This window comes from Piliocolobus tephrosceles, chromosome 5 (genome assembly GCF_002776525.5).
Source record: "Piliocolobus tephrosceles isolate RC106 chromosome 5, ASM277652v3, whole genome shotgun sequence".
Classification (NCBI taxonomy): Eukaryota; Metazoa; Chordata; class Mammalia; order Primates; family Cercopithecidae; genus Piliocolobus; species Piliocolobus tephrosceles.
In genome coordinates, this window is record NC_045438.1 from 56665635 (window position 1) to 56679620 (window position 13986).

Here is a 13986-nt window from a genome sequence, read left to right on the forward strand (position 1 = left end):
CTAGTTAGGTAGAAGTTCAGTTTTGGACGTGGACAATGTTTTCTCATGTGTCTTTCATCACTATATTGTAAGCTACATTACTTTAGCAAATACTAACTTGACTTTTGAGGATTTTTAGCCTAGCCGATAATCTGCAGAACACTGTCACATTATTATCATTATCTCCAGTAGCTTTTGTATTAATTTCATTGCATTTTATACATACATAAAAGTATGTATGCAAAAGTATGCAAAAATGCAATTTTGCTTTCTCCTTCCTTGGATTTAGAATACTTACCATTTACTTTATTCTTGAGCAGTTGATGAAAGCATGCCTAGTACTGAATTAAAATTGTAAGAGCAAATACTCTTATCTCTATTCAACACATATTTCACCTGATTTTTAAGGAAGATGACTCTGGTACTGCTCTAATTATAAAAATGGCTTTTGCTTTATATTTATTTTTATTTTGGACTCCAGGGCTTTAAAAAAGAATTTGAGGCAACTTATAATAAAATTGCAGTTATAATAAGTATTAAGACAACTGATAAAGATGAAAGACTAAAGTTACAAACAAAAAGAAGAGAGGAAAAATGCTACTCAATGTTCCTGGTTGAAGTATGCTAAAGCAATTAAACATGAAACTTGGTTTAGAACTTCCAAGCAACAGAGGCAGAGAGGTGGCCATGTGAGTAATCTTACAGCTTTGTCTACTGGTAGGAAGACAGACAGGATGCTGTGTCTTGGCCAAGCTCCTTCCACTGGGCCAGGGCAGCCATCCGCCAGCTGCTGGCACTGATGGGTGCTAACGGCTCCCAGAGATGGAGCTGCCTCTACTGGGAAGTGACTGCCCCACTGCTCCCTGCAAAGACTGGCTGGCACAGGTTCCAACAAGCTGGTCCCTTGCCTCAAGGGAACACAGACACGTGGGGCAATTTGTGCTACACAGTTCCTTCTCCCGCCATGGTTCCAGGCTGAAGCTGGTCTCCCGGAGGAACAATATTCTTACTTAGCTCTTCCCCTGCTCTTTCCCACTACCCTCATGCCCCTTCTCCTGAGGGCCCTTTTCAATACATTGCCTTTATGAAAATCCCATCTCAATCTGATTCTAGGAAGAGAATACAAACCAAAGATAGAAGAGTCTTAGTTAAGAAGGAAAATACTAGTGTTCTGACCTTATACCAAAATGATTCTTGAAAACAAGGTAAATATACAGCAGAAACAACATCCTTGATATCAGATTTCAAAAAACACAAAAGCATGAAAAACAGTTGTCTCTTCTCTGGACCCATCCACCCACCAAACTCAAGACAATCTCCCACAGAGGTCAAGGCCTCAATAGCTGTGAATAAGCAGGGTTGGAAGCCTTTAAATTGCTCTTCAAAGGTCAAGAGTGGATGCCTCAAGTTCCAGTCTTTTCTTTGTATGTCATGGATATATCATTAATTCATCTACAATTTAATGGGCACCATTTATGCTTTAAATTTGTACCATGTTTGAGGGTAACTTATTCTATATACCATACTTCCAAATAGGTAAAATTAAGTATTAATTCTGTATATAGCTTAAAAAGTATAATCCCTACTGTTATATCAGAATACTACAACTTAGTCCATAAATACTTGTTTATATCATAACAATAACAACTACTTTGGCTGGCAGCATTTACTGTGAGATATGCATATTAGGCACTCTGCATTGATTATTTCTATTCCTCATGAATGTCCTTCAAGGGTGGTATTGTTGACCAAATCTGGATGTAGCAAACTCAGCCTATTAACAGGACCAGGTTCTCAAAACTAGCAGTACTGGAATTCCAGTAGGTCTAGCTTACTTGGAAGTCTACTGCCTCTGTCAGTGTCAATAAAGAAGAACCTGCTACATAATATAACTAAATGATTTTTTCTACTAGGTCAGAGTAGAGAATAGTGTTGAGAACTGGCTGGGCATGGTGGCTCATGCCTGTAATCCCAGCACTTTGGGAGGCTGAGGCGGGTGGATTACTTGAGGTCAAGAGTTCGAGACCAGCTTGGCCAACATGGTGAAACCTCATCTCTACTAAAAATACAAAAATTAGCCGGGTGTGGTGGCGGGTGCCTGTAATCCCAGCTACTCGGAAGGCTGAGGCAGGAGAATCACCTGAATCCAGAAGGTGGAGGTTGCGGTGAGCCGAGATCATGTCACTGCACTCCAGCCTGCGCGACAGAGTAAGACTCTGTCTCAAAAAAAAAAAAAAAAAAAAGAAAAGAATAGTGTTGAGAACTAAAAAGCCTGTCCACTCCTTAGGAACTGTGTTAGATTATGAGGCCTATCACCATAATTCATTAAAAAAAAAAAAAAGACAGAATTTTGAGGAGCTAGCGAATAGCTCAGTATTTCCCAAACTTGAGAAATGCGCAGACTAGCTGAAAAAAAAGATTAAGCATGGAATCCCAGAAATATGTGGATTCTCAGGGATCTACTGAGGCCAGTAGAGAAGCTAGCTTGAGAAACTTAACAGGTTGTATTCTCTCATGAAAACAATGGTGGTTCTGAATTTGCATTGCAAAAGACATTCTGTCTTATAAATGTAAAATAATTTCATTAACAGTGAAATGGAAACACAAAATTAAAAAAAAAACTAACTTAAAAGCTACATACTACAGACTCTAGTAGTTTAAGAGACACTAAAGTAGACCTATTAATTAGCCTAATTTTAAGAACTTCAGAGGCTGTCTGTTTTCTAGACAGAAAGTAATTGGGTTCAAATTTTGGGAACTACACTAGAGAGCTTAGTAAGAGTGAAGTTCAGCAGTAATTCAGTTCAACTAGTCAGAACAGGATTGTGATAGTTCAATGGTAGTGAAACTTCTGCCATTAAAGCTGGATTGAGCTAGTTAAAAGATTGAGAAATAGAAGGGATAGCAGATTCTCACAGGAAAATGTCCCAAAAGTGGTTATAAGTTAAGCCCTTCATTGTATCGCAAAGGAAATTCTCTATATCTGATTCTTGGAGTTTTGACTGAGAGTAAGTAATGAATGTTAGTAAATTTCTTGTGGGCATTAATCTCCCTCTCTCAACCACCCAGGAATCTGCCCAACCTCTATTTTTAGCACTTAGCTTATCTTACCTTGTGTTGCAATTATGTGCATCTAGGACTTTCTCTTCCTGCATGCAGAAGGTTTAGAGTACTAGCCTTGAATTATTTTGTCATCTCTGTAAAAACTCCTCCTCTTTCTTATTTGAGAAAATGAATTTTTAAAACATTTGCTCAATCTAACAGTCAGCAAAATATTTTCTGGCTTTCCTCAGAACATTTCTGCTTTGCCCTAATATGGTAAAACTACTTCAGAGCAGCAGAGAATTCTTTTAGAACTAAAATGTAGCCTGTAATCCCAGCACTTTGGGAGGCTGAAGCGGGCAGATCACTTGAGACCATGAGTTCAAGACCAGCCTGGCCAATATGGCAAAATCCTGTCTCTATGAATAAATACAAAAATTAGTTGGGTGTGGTGGTGCACACCTATAAGTCCTTGATAAGTGCTTTTCTGGATTACAAATAAATCTCCTGTAAGTAATAGTTACAACATAATAAAAAATGTGAAGTAAATTGCTATGAGAATGTTTCATTTGCCAAAATGTAAACGTCCCTCGATAAAAAAAAGGAATCCAAGACATAGCTAGCTTTTTTCCAAATAATAAATATTTTCTTGGGGCCTTAATCCTAGAGAAGATAAATTTTAATTGATAAACTACATATATACCTTACCCCTAAATCAAAGATAAAGTGGATAATAACTTTGAAATACCATCAAATAATCTCAACTAGGTAACTAAAACAGAGTTAGAAAGCTTCCACTAAAAATATTCTAATATCTATCCTAAGAACCCATTAGTAAAATTTAAATAGCCTGGAGATTCTGGATAATGGTAATAACCATAACTATAGAGGCCTACGAGTAAGAATCTTGGTTTTTGACACAACGAGTCTTATACTATTTAAAATGTTATATGAATACACATGTGCACGACAAGAAAGCAAGGTACATGGTCAATGGTTTTTTTTGTTTTGTTTTTTTTCCCATTATAATGGGAGAGAAAGTCCCTGAAAGCACAAATGTTTTAAATTTGAAGATAACCTATAAGATATCTCCAGTCATCAGATTCTGCCTTGGATCTAATTATTCTGGGATAAGTCATTCACATTGTCTCTGAAATCTGAGATACTGAAGGGAGGTGGCACTGATAGCAAGCTCCCTGAGCTCGATTTAGAAAAAGCTGACAATTATGTCTGTTACGTAATCGGAAGATGGCCTGACTTCCTAGTCACCTGAACGCTCAGCTAACTGGCCAAATGGCAAAGAAAGTATGACGGTGGCAGCAAAGAGCATGGAGATCGCTTAGGTGTGCTTCAAGACAGACAAGTAGATCTAACACTATTGGTTAGGGTCCCTATTCTAAATCTAGAATCTGTATCTAAATCTACAGTCAAATAATGTATTTTTTCCCATGCTATCTCTTTTTATTTATGAAGGATACATGATGTAAGGGAAACTGTGCAAGACCTTGTATTTGAGAGTTTTAGGGACCAGTGAGAAATTTCTGTTCCTCATGAGGCTGTGAACTCCCTGAAGGCAGACTCTGTAACAGATTAGGCTCATATCCCTGTTGACTCCCCTTGCTACCCAACCCATTTTCAAGCAGTAAATGCTCAATATACATTCACTGAAGAAAAAGATGAGTTTTTAATAGTACACACCTTGTAGTAACTCACCAAGCAGTGGTTTTGCTAAAATAGACACCAGTTTTTTTTAATTTTAATATTTGGCAGACAAACTCTGTTTCTGTAACTAGCACTTACTCACATAACTAATATATAATAGTCGAAGCCTAGTTTAATATCCAACTGTTTTATCCACAGATGATTTACCACAAATAACACGACCATAATAAGGTTTCCCAAAAAAGTGTTAAGTAAACCATGTTTGATGTAGCCTTAGTTAGAGGTCTCTAACAGAAATCACAGAAGGATTTTCTTTCTTTCCTCAAATACTGGGTGACCGTATAACTTATCTTCCATATGGGGATACTTTACGAGTAACATGATGATGAAGATGACGAATGATAGTGCCACCAGGGTAACATGCATGAAACTAAACATTTAGTCACCCTACCTAAGAAGAACAATTATAGTAAGAACTAGCCATTCATATTATGATTTTTGTGGTTCTTATTCAGGAGAAGTAAAGTACGGTGTCAGTTTGCACAGAAACAAAAGTTAGATCCTAGAGGTTATTTCCTATGACACATCCTCAGGGGAACAAATGTCCTAATTCTGATATACTACAACAAATAAGCAGAAACTTACCTCTGGTTTGGGGACAAAAGCTCGTCCTGGAATTGTAAAGATGTGTCGAACATTGCAGAGGTACTGAGCCATAACAGAGAGGCGACTACGTTGTTTGCTTCCTGTATTGGCTGCAAGTCTCTAGAGAGAGACAAAAATGAATTTTAGCAAATAATTAGTCCAGCCTGATTAGATGAAAAAGAGTGAACATTTCATTATTTCTGAACACTAGGTGGACTTTTTGAGGCATTTTTGAAAAGGGTAGGCTATTTGACACATGACATACAACAAACATGGGGAATATTTTCCTCCAACATCAACAGAGATACACCTAAGAAGTGTGATTTATGTCATATATAATGAACTACAAAAATAAGAACATTTGCTCTACCACTGGCTGTTGCGATTTTCGAACCACTGTTATATTCGATAGCAGAAGGTCCTACATAAAACAAGCAATCAATAAATACTTGATGAAGAAATTAGCAAGCATAATGAAAAATGAAAGATGCTTAAATACTTAATTTTCTGAACTACCCCAACATATGAATGAACATTTTAAATGGTACGCCTTTCTTCACTTAATATACTAAAACCGTGAGTATTCAGAACCCTTGGGGAATTGGCTGTTCTTGACAAACAATGTTTGTAAAAACCTAGTAATTTATTGTTTTAAGCACTTAAACATTTCTGTTTTGCAATTTTTTAGGTATATTTAAATTAATTCATAAATGCAATGCAATTTCAATTAAAAGTCCAACAGGATTTTAAAAATTAACTTCCATATGTATTATATATATATATTTAAAATTGAATTCCATGTAAAATTTATATAAGGCCAAGAATGGCCAGGACACTCCTGAAGAATACCAACAATGACAGGGGAGCTTACCCTACCAGACATCAAAATTGATGCAGGCACAGAGAGATCAATAAAACAAATGCCTTAGAAACAGACCCAAGCACATGTAGATATCTAGCAAATGACAGATGTGATGTAGCAACTGCTAACAGAAAAAGAAGGATCCTTCAATAAGTGACACTGGTATAATTAGATATCTATAGGAGAAAATAGTAGGTCCCTATCTCATACCATAACCAAAAATAAACGCTAAACAAATTAACAATAAGTGAAAAGCCAAACTTTAAAATTTTTATAAGTAAATATCTATGACCTCCATGGTAGGGAAGAATTTCCTAAAGATGCAAAAGCAGAGCTATATATGAAAAGACATATATATATATATATATATATACACACTATATAAGAAAAGATATACATATATGTAAATGTATGTATTTTTAAAAATTTTATATGTTTATGTATGCCTTTTAAAAAAATAATTGCTCTTGGCTGGGAACAGTGGCTCATGCCTATAATTCCAGTGCTTTGGGAAGCCAAAGCAGGATTGCCAGAGGCCAGGAGTTCAAGACCAGCCTGGGCAACACAGCAAGACGCCCTCCTCAATAACAACAACCACCACCACCACCATACTTTATTATAGTGTTCAGAGTACAGATGAAATTCCCATGCATCAATAATCATAAGGAAAACAGATAATGGAATATATAAGGCAACTCACATAAGAGAAATCCAAATAAACCACAACGTAAACTATGCTCTACCACAGTACAAAATAGGAATATGCAAATTAGAACATTAGATATAATTTCACAAACATGAAATGAACATTTAAAAAAAAAACTAATAGAACCTGATATTGGAGAATATCTGCAGCTACAGGAAGTTTCAGATACTGCTAATGAGAGAGGAAATCTGTACAAGCATTTGTAGCATAATTTGGCATGTAGAGCTGAAGCTGTGTAAAACCTCATGACCCTCTAGGTCTCTAAGAACATATCCTAGAGCACAGCGTATATAGGCGATAGGTATAAAAGTGTTCATTATGGCATTATGTGTAATGTCAAAAAGTGAAAAAAAAAAATCCATCAACAGGTGAATGAAAAAATAAACTGTGATAATTTTGATAATGGAATATGAAACAATAGTTAAAATGAATAGCAAGAGTTATCCACATAGATTGAATCCCAAAATGGAATCAAAAACAACCAAGTCACAGAACATTTGTATAGTATAATGCTATTTGTATAAAATCTTGAAAAGATTACTCCTATCATTTACTTTCTCTCTGAGAGAGAGTGTGTGTGTGTGTATGTGTGTGTGTGTGGTGTATTTATCTGCAGCACAAGGAGAAAATATGCATGGAAATAATGACGATGAAGTTTAAGATAGTACAACTCATAGGAGGGGAAGAAAGGGGATAGAAGACGGCTCCAAACATATCAACAATATTTTATTTCTTTAAAAAAGATATAAAAATATGGCAATATGTTAAAATTGAACAGAGCTGAATGGTGGGTAAAAAAACTTAGGGATGCTTATCTTTCTAAAATGTATCTTGCTTCTCTGTGTTCTTAAGAGTTCAAAGGACATTCTAACTCTCTTCTGAATGATTCGGGGGCAACACTACAAACAGCAACGATTACTGGAATAATCCCGGGGCTAGGCAGACAGGCAGGGGGCCCCACTGCTCAACAGTAGAAGACACAGTGCTTTTTGAGCTGTGTTTGCAGCTGTCGGATTTGCTCTTTCCCGCTTCACTGCAATGCACCCACATAGTCTAATCACTTCTTTTCCTCTGCTGCTTGTAGCCTGCTGTGGACATGAAAACCATATAATTTACCTTATTAGAGCTTCGCCTTAAGGAAGATTAAAATATAGGTTCTGTGTGAGATATGGAAGAAACTTCCTATAGGCAAAGTTATCGATTGTACTCAAAGCCAACCTTTCATTTCATACCCCTTCCCCCTGACCTTTTTATTTTACACTGTCTGGCTCTTGTCTGTTTGGAGAGTTGAAATTACTGGGATGCCATGTTCAAGATTAAGTGATGAGTTACTATAGCATATAAGACAAAATATAATCTTTCTTACTAAAATGTAAAACTAAGACACATATACTCTCATGCAGCTACAAAAAATGACAGAAGTAGAGATTTAAGTTAAAGAATAAGCTTATGGATCAAGTGGTCAAAAATATTTCTAGTTCTTCGTAAGTAAAAAAGGAGCTTAATCTTACAACTGGCAGAAAATTCAAAATGCATTGCAAATTTTAATATGAAACTGGTACAATTCAAAAAAGATCTTATTTAAGTATATTTCACTTAGAACGCTATGTACACATCCAGAAATGTCAGGGGAATGTGCGTCCTAATCCATTAACCTGACCCATTCAGTTCAATCTTTGTAGCATATATCCCCAGGCTGTAGAGATGAAAACATGTGAATCATGTATTTCAATCTAGAAGAAAGCAGCACACATAGCTGTCCCTAACTCATTAAGGAAGAATTCAAGCCACAGACCAGAAAGGTCTACAAAAGATTTCATTCAAATCTAGCATAAAACTTAAATGGTCTGTCAACCTCAAATATACATTACCGTTTCTGTGAGAGATATACTATAGGGAAAGCTAGGAAATTTCAACATCCATTACAAGATAAATGATTTTAGGAAAAAAAGGTCAGGAAACCAAACCAGTTAATTTTTCATTAAAAGGAAACCTCTAACCCTTGAGCTTTTAAAAAGCATTTTGATGGAGTACGAGAAAAACAAAGGGTCAAAGAATTTACAAGGACAGTGTTTTTTTTTTTTTCTTATTAATCTAAAATAATTTTAAGTACAAGGAGAAAAATTAGGCTTACACTTGAGAAGCTACACAGCCATATATCAGGGACAATGAGAACTATGTAATGTAATTAATGGAGAGGTGACTCCCTCCCTGCTTGGGATGTGCCCAGAAACAGCCAGGGTCCTCTGGAGATGGTAGAAGAAAAAGAGGCTGATGGTAGACCCAGAAAGAAAAGAACACTGGGCCAGTAACATCGAGAACTTGCACATCATGACTTTAGCAGAGAACACACTACTTGTACTCAAGTTCAGCTTTCCCTGTAACTACTCCAAGACCTTCTGGAAGGCATTGAACCCTTTTGAGACTCAGTTCATCATTTATATTAACAAAATGAGGTTAGATGGGATTAGCTGTCACTTACTGTTTAACAGTCTGACTATATTTTATGAGCTGTAACTTTATATTGTCTATATGTCCCTTAATGCGTATGAACTGAATTCTTACGTTTAGATCCTGTAGTCCTAGAGACAGAAATAAGACGACAGTGCTCATTTATTTCTGTTTTGTAATTCACAAAGCCAAAGTAAATGTTAAAAAGAGCTTTCTGTGGCTAAAATACAAAATTACATATACAACCATGTAAAGAGCAAATGGCATGTAAGAAAATGCTGCTATATGAAAAGGTTTGAATTAGTGTCCCTGCCCAAATCTCATGTCAAATTGTAATCCCCAGCGTTGGAGGAGGGGCCTGGTGAAAGGTGATTGGATCAAGGGGGCAGATTTCCCTCTTGCTGTTCTCATGACAGTGAGTTGGTTCTTAGAAGAACAGGTTGTTGTAAAGTGTGTAGCACCTGCCGCTTTCCTCCTGCTCCAGCCACATAAGCTGCACCTGCTTCCCCTTCACGTTCTGCTGTGACTGTAAGTTTCCTGAGGCCTCCCTAGCTGTGCTTCCTGTAGAGTTGCAGAAACATGAGCCAATTAAACTTCTTTTTTTTTAAAAAAAATAATAAATTACCCAGTCTCAGTATCTCTTTATAGTAGTGCACAGAAGGGACTAATATACTATATATTCTCCCACTGAAACTTTCACTTGCAAAATGTGAAAATCAGAGGACCAGTGTTACCCAGACTTCTAAGGCATTCTATAAATTAGACTCGATATAAACTCTTCTCAATATTCATGTTAAAATTTCACTAAAATCAACCATTTTTTGTTCAAAAGAATTGCATATGGTGAAGTCGAAGTAACACTATTATTAATAACCACAAGTGACATTCTGAGTCACTGAAATTACTCCACCTCTTCTTAAGCCTCTGTTTCTTTGTGTTTCCCCCCACACAAATAGAGTACATAGTATTTTGTATCTCTATTATGTACTCAAGAGCAGAAATACCAAAATAATCATGTCAGCTGAGAAAAATAAATTCACAGATGTGGTATAATAAGAAATATATTTGGACTTTGTCCTGGTTCCTTGCATACACCTCCCAAAGCCCTTGAAATTTCCTGAGTGACAGGCATGTCTTGTTTTAAATTCACAAGTCCCCCAGAGTTTACAGTAATGAGATAACTTAGGATGAGGCCTCTAGGTAGCTCAAGATGGGGCTGGCCACAGAGACCAACTGATCACCCATGACTTAAGTGCAGGTAACGTGTTTCCCTGAGTTTTTGCGCCATTCTGACAAGTGATCCAACCTGAGGAGGGGGTCATGGGAACCTGTAATTTATTTTATAGCTGGTCGCTCAGAACTCCTAGAGGCCCAGATTTGTGACCGTCATCTGAAGTGAGGGGCAGTTTTGTGGGACCTGGCCCTTAACTTGTGGGATCTAACACTAAAAACAAGTGGATAGTATAGGAATTGAATGAAACTGCAGGATGCCCTGCTGGTGTCTGGAGAATCGGGAGATTGCTTGGTGTGGAAAAAACCCACACATCTGGTGTCAGAAGTTGTGTAAGTGCAGAGGAAATGAGAATGGTTTCTGTCAGAACGAACATATCCAAAGGTTGAGAAAAATGACGAAGAAAACTCAGCATGGGACCAATTCAAACCAATCCAAGAGAATTAGCAGGTTCATGAAGAGGAAATGGCAAAGACCTTACGGAAAGTGGTGACATCATCTCAGGCTTCCTAACAAACACAAAAGGGTCCTACATTTTTATGACAGGAAGTTCCAAGACTCCTGAGAGAAATATTTTATGGCCAAATAATCTAAAGGAAAGTTTTTCAACAATGGCATGACTGACATCTTGGGCTAATTAATGTTGGGCGGTTCTTCGCTGTGGGAGGCTCTGCTGTGCACTGAAGAATGCTTCACAGCATCCCGAACCTTCTATCCACTAGAGACCAGAAGCCCCCTCCCGGGTTGTGACAACGAAAAACACCTCAGACATTGCCAAATGCCCCTGAGGAGCAGATAAGGCTAAAGTGCCCTCGTTGGAAATGATTTCCCTAAATGGGAACAAGAGTAAAAAGAGAGGGATAGATCTAAGAAATGAAATTCTTATGATACACTCAAATTATCTGAGAGGAAGGCATTTAAAGAATTAAACTTACATAGTAGTAGAATCTATCGATTTCAAACAAATTCTGGTATTAAAAAGTTTTGTTCGGAAACAACAATAAAGCTGAGTAAGTCATAGGAAACAACGGTTTGCATAAACAGGACAACAGGCGGAGCAGGACTGTCATCACTGAAATGGAAAGATGAGCCTTAGATGCCCAGCCTGCAGAGGACTGGAGGCCCTTCTCAGGCTTCAGCAGAGGCAGTGCGCAGCTCAAACTGAGCCTAGAGGTCTCCTGGGCTCGGGGAGCCAGAGCTGGAGATCTGGGAGGCCTCAGCAGGCAGAATTTGTGGGGCGGACTACCAAAGATGTGGAAAACGCACACACACGGTGCTCACACATGTGCAGGAGCAGGGGGTGGGGGAGACAGGAACAGGAGAGGGAGAAAGAATGTGAGGCAGAGCTCCTGAGGTAGCAAAAGGGCCCCCCAAATCCCCTGCTGAGCACTGATCTGCAGGTGGCTGAGGCTTGGGAGCCTGAACTAGAACCAAGGGAAGGCAGGAGCAACTGGGGTTCACATGGCTCAAGAGGCCCTGAAACATGCAGGGCATTGGGTGCCTTCCTCAGAAAGGTCATGATGTGGTACTGGGGCTCAATTAGCCCCAAATTAAAAGCTACCCTGGATTCACCAGAACAATACAAGCCTCAAGCAATCTTATGTATGTGTCAGAACAAACCCAGCACTCAACCCAATACCACAAAATCCAGCCCTCATCAGCATTAAAAAAGATAAAACTCTCACAATACCTGATGTTATGTCAGAAATTATCAGGCTTTCAAAGAAACAGAAAAATGGAACCTATAACAAGGAAGGGAAATCAATTACTAAAAGAGTACAGAAATGACAGAGATAATGAAATTAGCAGGCAAGGATCTTAAAGCAGCTACTTTATTTATTTGTTCATTTTTCTGAGACAGGGTCTTGCTCTGTCGCCCAGGCTGGAGTGCAGTGACGTGATCAAGGCTCACAGCAATTTGATCTTCTGGGCTCAGGTGATCCTCCCGCCTCAGCCTCCTGAGTAGCCGAGACCACAGGCATGCAGCACTGGACCTGGCTAATTTTTTATGTATTTTTTGTAGAGACAAGGTCTCCCTATGTTACTGAGGCTGGTCTCGAACTCTGGGTTCAAGCAATCCTCCCTCCTTAGCCTCCCAAAGTGTTGAGATTACAGGTATGAGCCAGCACACCTGGCCAAAACATCTACTTTAAATATCATACCTACATACAAAAATGCCAAGGAAGGCATGAACATAACGAGGACAGAAAGAGAAGATCCAAAGACCCAAATAGAATTTATAGAGATAATTTTTTTTCATAATAGTTAACCAAATATCCATGCGTTTACTTAATTCTTTCCTTCACTGCTGATTTTTGATCTGACCATTATCAGATACTGCTAAGGTGTCTGCATCAGGCTTTCTAGTCTAGTAATTGCTCTGTCACGTGCTGCTTCTCATAATGCTGTAATTATTAAAGCTTCACCATACATTTTAGCATATGACAAGGAAGTCTTCTCAGCACTCTCCTTTTTCAACACTTCTTATGTATTCTTGCAGGTCTATTACTCTAGATGATCCTTAGAACTGCGTATTTCAAGATAAATTCTTTGAGGATTATAATTAGATATACAGAATTCTTGGAAAAAATTACCATCTTTACAATAATCATTTTTCCTTCTGGGGCTATGATATTTCTCCTGATTTATCTCGGTGACCTTGAGATTCTCGGTTAGGTTTTATAGTTATTTTTATATGTCTCTCATTTTTTCTTAGGTTTTCAAAATAATTATTTATCTCCAAATAATATTTTTGTGCTTCTCATTCCAATAATGGTATATTTCCCTTGATTCACTCCCTGTTATATTTAGTTTTCTATTTTTTTTATTATCATGAATTTAATCTTAAACTCTCCTGAGTTTTTGTAACTTTTTTTTGACTATATGCAAACTTGACAGTAGTTTTATCAAATTCACCTTTTAATTGGCTCCAATCTGGACTGGCTGTTCTGCCTGAGGACTCCTTTCTCTCTGTCCTGTAGGGGAGGCCCTCTCCTTCCTGGATTTCATGTCATTTTTTTCTTGATGTCTCTAATCAGACCAATGCTTCTATGTCTCTAATGAGACCAATGCTGACAGAGGTGCTGACAGGGATCAATGAGGGCTGACTACTGTGAGTAAATGGAGTTAGGTTAATTGGGACCCATATGTTAAAAATAGTAAAAATGGTTTCTACTTCACTATACAGAGAGATCAACCCCAAGGGGACTATAGATATAAATGTGAAAGGTGAACATAAAGCTTCTAGAAGATAACAGACGAACATCTTCATGAACTCAAGATATAAAAGGGTTTCCTCAATAAAACACAAAAAGCACTAGACATAAATTTAAAATTAAGAATGCTTGCTCTTCAAAAGACACCATAAAAAGAAAATAACAACATGCCTTAGAGTAGAAGAAATGCTCA

General features: G+C 37.7%; 1 protein-coding gene across 4 annotated transcripts in view; it reads right to left on the minus strand.

The window, feature by feature from the left end:
* The window catches only part of TFB1M (transcription factor B1, mitochondrial), a 54629-nt gene that overhangs the window by 20869 nt on the left and 19774 nt on the right, over positions 1–13986 (minus strand). For all 4 annotated transcript variants that reach the window (XR_003309448.2, XM_023206085.2, XM_026454398.1 and 1 more), the window contains exon 5: positions 5329–5448. Coding sequence is in view for 3 of the 4 variants with exons in the window: in XM_023206085.2 (XP_023061853.1) it covers positions 5329–5448 (120 nt within the window). In the remaining variant the exon portion in view is untranslated. The remainder of the gene's footprint in view (positions 1–5328; positions 5449–13986) is intronic.